General features: G+C 38.5%; 1 protein-coding gene across 12 annotated transcripts in view; it reads right to left on the reverse strand.

The window, feature by feature from the left end:
- LOC105486100 (abhydrolase domain containing 18) overlaps positions 1-15,330 on the reverse strand; it is an 88,511-nt gene that overhangs the window by 65,857 nt on the left and 7,324 nt on the right. For 9 of the 12 annotated variants that reach the window (XM_071093061.1, XM_071093065.1, XM_071093059.1 and 6 more), the window contains 3 exons: positions 14,663-14,806; positions 5,158-5,266; positions 3,777-3,861 (listed from right to left, as the gene is read on the reverse strand). In XM_071093061.1, coding sequence (XP_070949162.1) covers positions 3,777-3,861; positions 5,158-5,249 — 177 coding nt within the window. In that variant the 5' untranslated portion in view covers positions 5,250-5,266; positions 14,663-14,806. Of the gene's footprint in view, positions 1-3,776; positions 3,862-5,157; positions 5,267-13,822; positions 14,117-14,662; positions 14,807-15,330 lie in introns of all 12 variants that reach the window. The other 3 variants (XM_071093057.1, XM_071093058.1, XM_071093062.1) reach the window with 3 other exon arrangements.

Raw genomic sequence — 15,330 nt, forward strand, 5'->3', positions numbered from 1 at the left:
AGGATGCTTTTATGGATGTAGGTTCTATGTTCAATACTTTAATTGAAATTGTATTACATTTTTAAAAATGCTTAAGGAGACATAATATCTCTATAAAACTGAATTTTTAATCCAAAAAACTTTCCAATTTAGTTTTTTATGCCTATTGGTATAGTTTTAAAGTGTTCTTCTTATGTATTCATTTTTATTTATTTATTTTTATTTTTTGAGTCTTGCTCTGTCACCCAGGCTGGAGTGTAGTGAGTGCTATCTTGGCTCACTGCAACCTCTGCCTCCCAGATTCAAGTAATTCTCCTGCTTCAGCCTCCTGAGTAGCTGGGACTACAGGCATGTACCAGCATGCCTGGCTAATTTTTTTGTATTTTTAGTAGAGATGGGGTTTTGCCATGTTGGCCAGACTGGTCTCGAACTTCTGACCTCAAGTGATCCACGCTCCTTGGCCTCCCCAAGTGCTGGGATTACAGGCATAAGCCATTGCACTCAACCCTTTTATGTATTTTACGAGAATAAGTTATTTGATAAAGCAGCAGCACAAACTAATACATTATTAATTTTTTTTTTTTTTTAGACAGGGTCTCACTCTATTGCCCAGACTTGAGTACAGAGGCATGATCTCAGTTCACTGCAACCTCTGCCTCCTAGGCTCAAGCAATTCTGCTGCCTCCGCCTCCCAAGTTGCTGGGATTAGAGGCATGCACCACCATGCCCAGCTAAGTTTTGTATTTTTAGTAGCGACGGGGTTTCACCATGTTGGCCAGCCTGGTCTTGAACTCCTGACCTCAAATGATCCACCACCTCAGCCTCCAGAAGTGCTGAGATGGAGCCACCGCGCCCAGCCCATTATTAATTATTAATAAAGGAAGCAGAACAAACTAATGTTAAAGGGAAAAATAGTGCAACAAATTAGTGTTCTGATAGCTGGCAACTTGGTAAGAAAAGACAATTTCAGAATTACACATATTATACATAACATAGATTTTAAAATTAAGCAAGATACAACCCAACAATAAAAAGATGGAGAACTCAATGTAAAAAGGAGCAAAGGTTTGAAAAGACAGTTCTCCAAAGAAGGTATACAAATGGCCAATTCACACTTGAAAAGATGTTCAGCCTCACAGCCATTAGGGCGTGGTCAAAACCACAAGGAAATACTTTTATACCCACTATGATGACTTGGACAAGTACAAAGTTGGTGCATATGGCAAAATCAGAATGTTTTTTTTTTTTTTTTTTTTTTTTTTTGAGACGGAGTCTCGCTCTGTCGCCCGGGCTGGAGTGCAGTGGCCGGATCTCAGCTCACTGCAAGCTCCGCCTCCCGGGTTTACGCCATTCTCCTGCCTCAGCCTCCCGAATAGCTGGGACTACAGGCGCCCGCCACCTCGCCCGGCTAGTTTTTTGTATTTTTTTTAGTAGAGAACGGGGTTTCACCGTGTTAGCCAGGATGGTCTCGATCTCCTGACCTCGTGATCCGCCCGCCTTGGCCTCCCAGAGTGCTGGGATTACAGGCTTGAGCCACCGCGCCCGGCCAAAATCAGAATGTTTATTCACTGCTGGTGGGAATATAAAATAGTATAGTCACTTTGGAAAACAGTTTGATAGTTCGTCAAAAACTTAGAGTTATCATCATATGACCCAATAATTAAACTCTTCAGTATACACAAGAGAACTAAAAACACACATTCACACAAAAACTCATACTTGAGTATTCATAGCAGCACTATTTATAATAGCCAAAAAGTGAAAACAACCCAAATGTCCATTAATTTATGAATGGATAAGCAAACTGTGGTATACAATACAATAGATTATTATTTAGCTATACAAAAGGATTAAGTTCTCCTTGTTCTGATGCTGTAATAAAAAAAACAAAACTAAAAAGAAGTACTGACACATGCTACAACATGGATGAACCTTGAAAACATTATGCTAAGTGAAGAAGCCAGATAAAAAAAGCTACATATTGCATGATTCCATTTATAAGAAATGTCCACAGTAGGAGAACCCATAGAGACAGAGGGTACACTAGTGATTGCCAGCAGGTGGGGGAAGAGGCAAGGGAAAGTGACAGCTAATGGATACAGGGTTTCTTTCTAGGACAATGAAAATATTCTAGAATTAGTGACAATGTTGATGGCTGCACATCTTGGTAATATAATTTAAAAACCATTCAATTGTATATTGTAAAAGGGTGAATTTTATCTCCATTGCTTTTTTTTTTTTTCTTTGAGATGGAGTCTCGCTCTGTCGCCGGGCTGGAGTGCTGTGGCATAATCTCGGCTCACTGCAACCTCCGTATCCTGGGTTCAAGCGATTCTCCTGCCTCAGCTTCCCGAGTAGCTGGAACTACAAGTGCGCGCCACCACGCCCAGCTAATTTTTGTATTTTTCTTTTAGTAGAGACGGGGTTTCACCATGTTGGCCAGTGTGGTCTCGATCTCTTCACCTCACGATCCTCTCGCCTCAGCCTCCCAAAGTGCTGGGATATCCTTGTCTCAGTTTTTAAAAACTAAGGCTAGTGGATCAGTAAGAATGCATTCCAAAATCTTAACAGCAATTCACTCTTGGGAGGGAAATGGAATTAGGTAGTGGAAAGTGGCAGAGATTAAAGGAGATTTTTTTTTTAACTTGGCACATTTTAAATTTTTTTAAGTTTGTAATTTTTTAATAGAAAAAATATAGAGGATAAAAATATTCGGCAAAATTTGAGGGTACAGAGAGAAATGTTATTAATTCAGAAGATACAGAAAGAACTTCTATGATGTAGAGGAGGGGTTTTCAATCTATAAAATTTTGTTCTTAGCAGTCGAACTCTTTTGAAAAGAGAAATCTAAAGATATCCAAAACATATGAGATGTAAGTACAGTTACTTTGGTTGAAGGGGAGTGAGGGATGTGTGAAGCTTGCCTATTTGTATCCCTTCTCCAACAATACATCAAAGTATGCAATTACATAAACCTAGAAATATTTTACAGAAAACCAGGTGCCTCCTTTAAAAAAAAGATTTCAAAAACATCCTTGTCTTCTCTAATTTTATAGCTTTTTCTTTCTACCATTCTCTCAGGAATTAACTGTATCCCATAATATTTTTCCTGGTGTTATTTAACAGTTGTTTGCTAATAATTTCTTATGTGCTGATTCTCCAACTAGATTACTCCCCTTTAATACTCACTACTCTTCTGTAACGTTGAGTAGTTTAACCCTCCTGAGCCTAAAGACAGAGAATGAGATCCAGAAATATCCAGCCTAAATACTTCTTTATACATTAGGCAAGTAATAAACATATGCTCTCAAATATACATGAACGTAGTTATTAACAACATTCAGTTAGTGCACAGATAGTATTATTTGTTTGTTTATTTTTGAGACGGAGTTTCACTCTTGTCGTCCAGGCTGGAGTGCGATGGCATGATGTTGGCTCACTGCAACCTCCACCTCCCGGGTTCAAGTGATTCTCCTGCCTCAGCCTCCTGAGTAGCTGGGATTATAGGCATGCGCCACCATGCCCGGCTAATTTGTATTTTTTTAAAGTAGAGACGGGGTTTCTCCACGTTGGTCAGGCTGGTCTGGAACTCCCAACCTCAGGTGATCCACCTGCCTCCGCCTCCCAAGTGCTGGGATTACAGGCGTGAGCCACTGCGCCCGGCCCACAAATAGTATTCTTTAAATATGAAATGAAAAATCCATACTGCACTCATATTTTAGTATTTATTGTTGTTATACTCCAATATGTAATCTATTCTTTTTTTCTGTTTTTCTGTTTTTCTCTCATTTGAATACCTTATCAATGTGTACTGGATAATCGCTTGAAACCAGATTCTGGCATCTTTCTCGATTTCCAATCATCTTTCTGAATTCAAAGAGTCTATTATGGGAAAGAAGACAAAAAGGAAAAAATTCATCTTTTATATCACCTACTAGGCATATTATAATTGAGACTGATTAACAGTAATTAAAAATAAGCAAATCCAGTTCATAAGCCATATTAAAATTTAATTTTGATCATTAAAGAAAGAGATTAGGCTGTTTTTTCCCAAACTGAACACTTTTTTCAGAAAAATGTGAGAAATAATATTGTTCAGAAAGTAATTAATACATATAAGACTCAAAATTAAAGGCACCAATCCTGAAAATTCATTTTCTTTTTTTTTTTTTTCCGAGACGGAGTCTTGCTTTGTCACCCAGGCTAGAGTGCAGTGGCGCGATCTCACCTCACCGCTCTCACCTCACCGCAACCTCTGCCTCCCGGGTTCAAGCAATCCTGCCTCAGCCTCCCGAGTAGCTGGGATTACAGGCATACGCCACCACACCTGGCTAATTTTTGTATTTATTTTTTTGAGACAAGAGTCTCACACTGTCGCCCTGGCTGGTGTGCAGTAGCGCTATCTTGGTTCGCTGCAACCTCCACCACCCGGGTTCAAGTGATTCTCCTGCCTCAGCCTCTCGAGTAGCTAAGATTACAGGTGTCCCCCACCATGCCCGTCTAATTTTTTGTATTTTTAGTAGAGATGGGATTTCACTACATTAGCCAGGCTGTTCTCCAACTCCTGACATCGTGATCCGCCTGCCTCGGCCTCCCAAAGTGCTGGAATTACAGAGTGAGCCAGCGCGCCTGGCCAATTTTTTTATTTTTAGTAGAGACGGTTTTACCATGTTGGCCAGGTCAGTCTGGAACTTCTGACTTCGTGATCCGCCCACCTCAGTCTCCCAAAGTGCTGGGATTACAGGAGTGAGTCACCAATCCTGGCCGAAAATTCATTTTCTTAAGTCCAGATTTTCCTATGAGCTACAGTGTATTTCAGTTTTAAAGTCATTACAAATTCGGGTTACCCAAGAAGACTCAATCCTTGAAAACTACATACAATTCTTATTAGCTTAATAATTATTGAAGTAAAAAATCTACCCTGTGTTTCTGAGAGCTCTCTATTTAAAAAATCTGAATTATTTTTAAAATAGTACAATTTATGATATGGGCTAAAACTTAAGAGAAATAACTAAAAAGACAAAAGTAAAAAGGAAATAATTACATTTTACATAGTTTAATGTCTAATTTGCTGGACAATTGCTCTGTATTTGAGAGTAAGGGATTTTATAACAAAGTTTTAAATGTTCATTAAAACAACAAATTCAGAACAAGTATTCAGGAAAAAAAATTGCTTGCCTTTTGAGATCTTCTGGCCTTCCCCATCCTCTGATAAAAAGTTTTGTTAGGAGAAGTCTCCGGTATAGAATATCTAACTTGCTCACACCCATCAGTAGCAAACAAGCATCTATAAAACAAAATTAAAATGCTTTTAAAATGTTTTATTTTTTTCAAGGCAGCAGGTCAATTCTCTAACCATTTCTTTGACTATCATGTAAAATTAAAGATTCAGACTAAATTCCTGAATTAATTCCTTTGGAAACAAAATACAAGATTTTGGGGAAAAAAAGAGCTGGGCTGAAAAGAGAGAAGATGTATACCCTTGAACTTCACTAAGCTGTGAATTCCTCTAGGGCAGGATCTTCCCATCCTCAGTACAGTTGCTGAAATAAGTACCCTCTATTTGCTGGAAAAAAATAGTAGGGGAATATGTGATAGTGTATTATCTGCCAGGCACCACTATTTTAAGAACTACAAACACATGCACAGGTTCTCATTAAACCTACCAACAATTTTGAGGAAGGATTTATTATCCCAATTATACAGACAAGAAAACTGAGGCACAGATAATTTACTCAAGGTCACACAACTGGTGGAAAACATAGCTAAGATTCAATCCCAGGCACACAGCTCAACATCTAACTACGACACTACACCCTCCTCTACTATATTACAGTGAATGAAAAATAATCATCACTGCTACTACTTGCATACCATTTATCTATCTTCTCAAATATTTCCAAAGATTTTTAAGTATCTACCTCCATCTTGTCAAACTGAATGGTAAGATTTTGATTTGTGGGTGAAACCTGACACAGATTCAGGGTTTACTCTACTTAGATAAATGAAAAATGAAAATCTGCATTTCCTTTTTCAATTATTTTTTCTCAGATCTTAGGAAATCTGCATTTCCATCAATGAGCTTTAAGAAGTACTTATCCATTGCTTCAGATTTTTTTGAAACCATCCGTTTTATCTTCCATTTTTACTTTTTCATTTTTTAATAACCTGCAAGACCAACTTAATATCCTCTGTTTGCCTAGGTATAGAATGTAACTCACCATCAATTGGGCTGGCATTTAAGTTATTTTAATGGTTGGACCAGCAAAACCAAGTCATTCATACTGCCTCTTATAATTCTCAGTACCAAGAAGAAACATTTACTAGCTAATGTACTTGTTAGACAAGACAACCTATAGCCAGAGTATAGGATTAAGTGTTTTTAAAAGCACCCATCTCTCTTTTTCCCAGTTTCCATGTGCTCTTCAATGACTCTTTGATAAATGTGTGGTCTAGACATAACAATGTTTGAAAAAATGTATTGCATACACAGTTTTGTTATTATACTATTTATGTCTACCACTATACATAAATAAACTGGTATTAATTACTAGAGTCCTATAAATTATCATTCATCCAGTGTTAAGTGCAGTTCACCATAGATGAACCATCCCTGGGTGGGTTAATAAGTTCCTGAACTTGTAAGACTATGTATGATTGTTTTCATTCAACAAATATTTATTAACTGCTTATTATATTCCAATCATTATTTTAGGCCCTGTGCCACAAAAATGACAAAGGAATGGTCTTGTTCTCATTGATCTTAGATTTTAGTGAAGGGAAAATAATTAAAAATTTAAAAAAATCTGTCTAACTATCAAAATAAGTAAGAGTAGAAGATAATAACACTATGATTAAAATGAAACAAGGCAATGTGGTAACAACTAAAGGGCTCTTCTGGTAATTTAAAAAAATCTTTGAAGAGGTACCAAAAAGGCAATACAGATGCTCCTCAACCTACAATGGGATTGCATCCCAATAAACCCATCATAAGTAAAAAAAAATTGTATGTGGAATATACATTTAATACTCTGACAAACTTATGGTCAAAGTCAAAACAATCATAAGCCAAACCATCATAAGTTAGAGACTATATATATTTAAGCCAATAGCTACATGACAAGGAGCACTCAAGTCTTTAAATTGCAAATCTCATTAAAATCATACACCTCTTGAAATCTACCCGTTACTATGTTCCAGTGAATGTGTTGAAAATTACCTACTCAGTGGGTAAAGCACAGGTAGAGATAATTAATATAAGGGAAAGGAAAGAAAAAATAATTACATACTCTTTTTAAGTTAAAAAACGCTCACTGTAAAATTCTTAAATTCACCAATATGAAGGTATGTATAGTAAAAATGGGGAAAATAATCCCCTTCCAATCACTTTTTTTTTTTTTTTGAGAGGGAGTCTCGCTGTTGCCTAGGCTGGAGTACAGTGGCGGGATCCCAAGCTCACTGCAACCTCCGCCCCTTGGGTTCAGGCAATTCTCCTGTCTCAGCCTCCTGAGTGGCTGGGACTACAGGCACCCATCACCATCCCCAGCTAATTTTTGTATTTTCAGTAGAGACGGGGTTTCACCATGTTCGCCAGGCTGGTCTTGAACTCCTGAGCTCAGGTGATCCCTCTGCCTTGGCCTCTCAAAGTGCTGGGATTACAAATGTGAGCCACTGTACCTGGCCCCCTTCCTATCACTTTTAATTTTACTTTTCAGGCATATCTAGTGCTAACAGTTTGGATTCTACTCTTTCTGATCTTTTTCTTGTTGATGTTACTTATTTACCTACACATACTGTCTTGCTCTGTTTTGTGTTGCTATAACAGAGTAACACCAGCTGGGTAATTTGTAAAGAAGAGAAATTTATTTCTTAAAATTCTGCAGGCTGGAAGTCCAAGGCTGAGGGGTAAACATTTGGTGAGGACCTTGCTGCATCATAACATGGGGGAAGTATCACATGATAAGAGAGCAACAGAGAATTGAACTCTTTTATAGTAAGCCCACTCTCCAGATAACTAATTCACTTCCAAAATAATAATATTAATCCATCCATGAGGATAAAGCCCTCATAACCTAATCATCTATTATTAGGACCCACCTCCCAACACGTGATACATAATTGTATTGGGGATTATGTTTCCAACACGTGAACTATGGGGGACACATTCAAGCCACTGCACATACTTTTTAAAAAATTACAAAAGTAATGTAACACATTTTGGGCAGAATTAAGACAATACAAAAATTTTATACAGAGTAAAGTGGAGAAGCTTCTCTTCATCACTTCTTCGTCTCCTCCCATTGGCCTTTTTTTTTGAGATGGGAGTCTCACTCTGTCACCCAGGCTGGAGTGCAGTGGCACAATCTTGGCTCAATGCAACCTCTGCCTCCTTGGCTCAAGTGATTCTCCCGTCTCAGCCTCCTAAGTAGCTGGGATTACAGGCACGCAAAAGCACACCCAGCTAATTTTTGTACTTTTAGTAGAGCCAGGGTTTTGTCATGTTGGCCAGGCTGGTTTCGAACTCCCGACCTCAAATGATCAACCGCCTCAGCCTTTCAAAGTGCTAGGATTACAGGTGTGAGCCACTGCACCTGGTCGCCATTGTTAATATTTTAATACCATGTTCTATCCACTTATACACATACACGTTTTATGGTGTTTTGTATCTTTTCTTTTTTTTTTGAGACGGAGTCTCACTCTGTCGCCCGGGCTAGAGTGCAGTGGCGTGATCTCGGCTCACTGCCAGCTCCACCTCCCAGGTTCGTGCCATTCTCCTGCCTCAGCCTCCCGAGTAGCTGGGACTACAGGTGCCTGCAACCATGCCCGGCTAAATTTTTGTATTTTTAGTAGAGATGGGGTTTCACCGTGTTAGCCAGGATGGTCTTGATCTCTTGACCTCGTGATCCGCCCGCCTCGGCCTCCCAAAGTGCTGGGATTACAGGTGTGAGCCACCGCGCCCGGCCTTTTCGATGTTTTTTAAACATGGAAGAGAGTAACTACTAATTATTTTTTTCAGTGCTATTCCTCCTTTTGTTTATAAACATCCGCAAAGCTCTTTCAAATTCAGGGTATATAGATCCACCTCATATTTTTCTCTTAACAGGTAAATTTAGATAATTTATATTTATTATTATGATAAATATTTGGTTTTTTTTATTGATTCTGTAGGTTGTTCACATTTAACTATTTTACATTTACTTTGAATAAACAGTTTGACTTACATACGTACCATAAAGTTGATGTTTCAACTTTATGATGAATTTATACAACGTAACCTCATCATAAACTGAGGAACATTTAGACTTACAGTGGTTCAACTTACAATTTTTCAGCTTTACAGTAGGTCCATCGGAGTGTTCAGTGCATTTTCAACTTAACAATATTTTCTATTTACAATGGGGTTTATCAGGATGTAACCATATCATAAGCTGAGGAGCATCTGTATTTAACATGTGATATATCACTGTGGCTAAGAGAACAGACTCTAGAGCCAAATTGGGTCAAATTCTTATTATAAGACTTTTAACAAGTCACTTAGCCTTTCTGTAATTCATCTGTAAAATGGAAGTAATGATAATACTTACCTGAAATAATTGGTATGCAATTTAAATTAGTTTATAGAAGGCACTTGAACAGCTCTTTGAAAATTTAAGTGCTACACCTAGTATAGAATCAGGATTTTAAGTCCTTATCAGATTTACAGCAAAAAGCTTCTACCATTCCATTAACTTAACAAATTATATTTACATGTATTCTATATGCTTAAATGTTTATATAATCAACCACACATCCAGTAGAACTCAATACACTGTAAAAGTATTCAAATTCAGTTCTTTAAAATATGAAATTCCTTTTTCTCATTGGAGGTCATTGTAAAATGGAGTATTTTTCTTCTCTTTACTAATGATTTTTCCAGGAACATTTTCTTTCTACTGTTTTCTAATTCCTATTTTTTAAACCTAGAAATCTATAAATCCATACACCTACTATGTACCCACAAAAATTTTCAAAAATAAAAAAAACTAGAAATCTTTTATAAACTTGGATTAAGTTCTAAAATCTATATTGTTTTAAATTTCTTTCAAATAGCTCTTAACTACAACTGTTGTTTTCATGTTTAAAATTCTACAATGAGTTTTCCATATATATTCAATTTATGTCACGACTTAAAAAATAAAAATGTAATAGTGTTCAATCTATATATTAACTCGATAGCACTGTGATTTTTAGTCTTCTCATCAAGTGATATACCTATTTATTCATTAATCCAGTTTTGCTTATTTTCTCCACTAATGTTTATGCTATCCCTTAAGTATCTTTACTACACACATTCTGCTACTAATAAATTATTTAGTATTTGTGATAACTACTATAAGATTCCTTTTCTTTGTATTTTCTACCTAGATGTTTATTACTAATTCATAAAAAAAAATTTATTCTAAATGTTTCTTCTGTCCTGCAAGTTTTGTATTAGAATTGCAAATGAATACATCAAACATTGAGCAGACTTATTCATTTGTAATGCAATATGCATCTTTCTACTATACTATGCCACTCCTCCAATATCTTCAAAGTTAAGCCTATCAGAAACCCAAGGTGAAAAATCATAAAGTTCTATGCATGTTACTACCTTTACAGGATTAAGCTTTTCAATCTGTACTATCCTAAATATTTTTATAACTGTCTTTAAAATAGATTTTATTTTCATTTTTAAAACAGATTTCTGATTATATCTGAATAACATTTTTCCAAAACAGCCTTAATAATATACCTAATTGGGAGAAAATATTGACTTTAAGGTGCACAAAAACTAAAGGCTATTTTATTATTTATTTATTTTAATTTTAATTTTTTTTTCTTTGAGATGGAGTCTCACTCTGTTGCCAGGCTGGAGTGCAGTGGCACGATCTTGGCTCACTTCTAGCTCTGCCTCCCAGATTCACACCATTCTCCTGCCTCAGCCTCCCAAGCAGCTGGGACCACAGGTGCCCGCCACCACATGTGGTTAATTTTTTGTATTTTTAGTAGAGACGGGATTTCACCGTGTTAGCCAGGATGGTCTCAATCTCCTGACCTTGTGATCCGCCAGCCTCAGTCTTCCAAAGTGCTGGGATTACAGGTGTGAGCCACCGCGCCTGGCTGAAGGATATTTCAAAAACAACTTATACTAAGTATATCCAATGACTGGTAGGATACCTAGTAGAATTCCTCATGGAAAAACAATAAATAGATGATATAAACAAAAAGTTTTAGTTTCCATTTTGATATGTTTTCAAATAGTATCTGAAAAGAATGCTATAAGAAGACTACAGGAGAGACCCTGCAAAGGTTTTCCACAAAGGGCCGAAGAGTATATATGATAGGCCTTGCAGGACAAGAGGCAAAGTTAAGGATATTATGTAGGTATTTCAGATAACAAAAGTCACATTTTTTTCACTGAGGAAATTCAAAATGTCATAAAAATAACTGAGTATACATTTTTGTAATGTATAATTAATGAGAAGAATGAACTTTTTCTTCTTGGGAGTTTGCTTAGTTGAGATTCAAAGTTAGTACCCCATAATGAAATTGGGTACAAATGTTCACCCGTAAAAACTATTCTTAACTTGAAAGACATAGAAAAACAGGCAGGTTGGCCAATAGGCCATAGCTTACTGACCCCTGGGTTAGAAAATCAAATAAATCATAGGTATGACACAAATATAACACTGTTATAAATGTAAACATACAACTATAAATCACTACATTAAAATTACAGGCCAGACGTGGTGGCTTATGCTTGTAATCTCAACACTTTACGAGGCTGAGGAAGGCGGATCACTTGAGGTCAGGAGTTCAAGACCAGCTTGGCCAATATGCCAAAACCCCATCTCTACTAAAAATACAAAAACTAGCTGGGTGTGGTGGCACATATCTGTGATCCCAGATACTCAGGAGGCTGAGACAGGAAAATCACTCGAACCTGGGAGGCAGAGGTTGCAGTGAGCCGAGACTGCACCACTGCACTCTAGCCTGGGTGACAGAGCAAGATTCCGTCTCAAAATAAAATAAATAAAATAAAATAAAGTAAAATAAAAAAGTAAATTATCCCAACCCTATAAAATAGGCATAAATATAATACAAATACTGATTTTAAGGAAATTCTATATGCCATAAAGTAGACCTAAAATTAATACTCTATCTAAAGTAAACACTAGTTATCTAATCAGCCATGCTTTGTTTTCCTCCATAAAATTTAGAATTTGGCAGAAGCTTCCTCACTTCCTAGGTAATAAATAAATACATAAAAGGTGGAAGCTTTTAGTGCCCATTGGCAGATGAATGGATAAGCAAAGTACATACAAACAATCACAAACAACACACAATAGGAATATATTCAGTCATACAAAGGAAGGAACTTCTGGCACATGATACAACATGGATGAACTCAGAGGACATTACGCCAAGTGAAATAAGTCAGTCACAAAAAGACAAATATTGTATGATTCAATTTAAACAAGATACCTAGAGTAGTCAGATTCATAGAGGCAGAAAGTAGAAGCACGGTTGCCCAGTACTAGGGGGACGGGAAAAGGGGCAGGCTATTGTTTAATGGGTATAGAGTTTCAGTTTTGCAAGATGAAAACTGGAGATGGACGGTGGTGATACAGCTGCACAACAATATAGATGTACTTACCTTTGAACAATAGAGTTAAAATTATTAAGATGGTAAATTCTGTTAGTGTATTTTACCACAAGAACAAAAACTGAGAAAACAAAATAGAATTTGGGGTTAATCTGAGTCTCCAAATACAATTCTGAGGGGAAGTAAATTGATGCTTTCTTTTCCTTTTGACAGCTTTGTCAGTAAGCAGAAGTAGTTCACTATTCTTTTTTTTGAGAGTTTTCGCTCTTGTTGCCTAGGTTGGAGTGCAATGGAGCGATCTTGGCTCACTGCAACCTCCATCTCCTGGGTTCAAGCAATTCTCCTGGCTCAGCCTCCCAAGTAGCTGAGATTATAGGCGTCCACCACCATGCCCAGCTGAGTTTTGTATTTTTGGTAGAGATGGGGTTTCACCATGTTGGCCAGGCAGGTCCCAAACTGCTGACCTCAGGTGATCCACCCTCCACCCTCTTCAGCCTCCCAAAGTGCTGGGATTACAGGTGTGAGCCACCGCATCCAGCCAGAAGTAGTTCACTATTTAACTCAGAACAGAACTTGCCAGATGCCATGGCTCACACCTGTAATCCCGCACTTTGGGAGGCTAAGGTGGGTGGATCGCTTGAGCCCAGGAGTTCAAGACCAGCCTGGGCAACATGGTGAAATCCCATCTCTACAATAAATACAAAAAACTAGCCATATATGGTGGTGCATGCCCGTAGTTTCAGCTACTTAGGAGGCTGAGGTGGGAGGATTGCTTGAACTGAGTTGGCAGAGGCTACAGTGAGCCAAGATCATGCTACTGCACTCCAGGTCTGGGTGACAGAGTGAGACCACATCACACAAAAATAATAAACAGTTGGGTGCAGTGGTCCACAGTGGTGTGTGCCTGTAGTCCCAGCTACTCAGAAGGCTAAGGTGGGAGGATAGCTTGAGCTGGGAGAGTGAGGTGGCAGTGAGCTATGATAGTGCTGTTGCTCTCCAGTGTGGGCGACAGAGTAAGACTCTGTCTCAAAAAACAAAACAAAACAAAACAAAACCACAAAACTTAAGGTTAATATTCTCTTCAAAAAAAGGCTACTGCATAATTTAAATAGTTGGAAGCTTTTAATAACTAAGACCTTTAAAGAATAGAATTTGAAGAACAAATCTCTTGCATCTAGTTTGTTTCCTCCATCTTCTTCCCTTTTCCTTGAGGATTACCTTCCAAGAACCCAGCCTACTTGGGTTTTCTGCTTCAGGATCTCATCTGGCTTCAATCAAGGTGTCAGCTGGGCTTCATTTTCATCTGTAGGCTTGAAGAGACAAGAACTCACTTCCACGCTTACTCAGGTTGAAGGCAGAATTCATTTTTTTTGTGGCTGTGGGACCATGAGCTTCAATTTTTCTTTTTTTTGCTGTCCATCAGCCAGAAGCCAGCCTCTGCTCCTGGAGGCTATCCACAGCTCCCTGTCACATGGCTGTCTTCATAGGAAGTTCACAACATGGCAGCTATTTCTTCAAGGCCAGCAGGAAAGTAAGCGTGAGCCACACAAGCCATACTTTTGCCATATAACATAATGTCATCATGGGAATGACAGTCAATCACTTTTGCCATATGACTGGTTAGAAAGCAAATCATGGGTTCTGCCCTAACTCAAGGAAGGGAATCACACAAAAATATGAACATCAGAATTTGAGGATCTTGAGGGCCACCTTAGAAACTGTCTGCTACGTTGGGAGAAACCAATTGTACTTCTCAGCTTTTGAGTAGAGTATCTGGGGTGACACCCTCAATACCTGATGCCCCTACTTACTTTCTTCACATTTTCCTACCAGTATGGGGGAAAAAAACCCCAAACTCCAGAGACTTGAACAAACATTTGTTTATAAGCAAATTTTGAAAGTTTGTCTAAATCAACAAGGCATGGTGGCTCACATCTGTAATCCCAGTAGTTTGTGACACCGAGGTGAGAGGGTGAGAGGATCGCTTCAGTACAGCAATTCCAAACCAGCCTGGGTGACATGGGGAAACCCTGTCTCTATGAAAAGTACAGAACTTACCTGGGCGTGGTGGTGTGTGCCTGTGTAGTCCCACCTACTTGGGACGCTGAGGCAGGAGGATTGCTTGAGCCTAGGAGGCAGAGGATGCAGTGAGCCAGGATCACACCACCGCACTCCAGCCTGGGTGACAGAGTGAGACCCGGTCTAAGAAAAGAAAGGAAACGAGTGGGGAGGGAAGGGGAGAGAAAAGATTGTCTAAATCATGTTTATATATTTTCATTCACTTAACACCTTTGTCAGAAACAAGAATAAAAAAACCAAAACAAAGTAAAAACACTTGCCTCTTAGAATTTTGGTTTTTAATCATGAAACAAATGGTAAAAGGCAAACTAACTTCTGAAATGTTGTCTTCATTACATATATTTTCTTTTTTTTTTTTTTTTTTTTTGAGACGGAGTCTCGCTCTGTCGCCCAGGCTGGAGTGCAGTGGCCGGATCTCAGCTCACTGCAAGCTCCGCCTCCCGGGTTTACGCCATTCTCCTGCCTCAGCCTCCCGAATAGCTGGGACTACAGGCGCCTGCCACCTCGCCAGGCTAGTTTTTTGTATTTTTTTAGTAGAGACGGGGTTTCACCGTGTTAGCCAGGATGGTCTCGATCTCCTGACCTCGTGATCCGCCCGCCTCGGCCTCCCAGAGTGCTGGGATTACAGGCTTGAGCCACCGCGCCCG

The sequence above is a fragment of the Macaca nemestrina genome, chromosome 3, assembly GCF_043159975.1.
Source record: "Macaca nemestrina isolate mMacNem1 chromosome 3, mMacNem.hap1, whole genome shotgun sequence".
Taxonomy (NCBI): domain Eukaryota; kingdom Metazoa; phylum Chordata; class Mammalia; order Primates; family Cercopithecidae; genus Macaca; species Macaca nemestrina.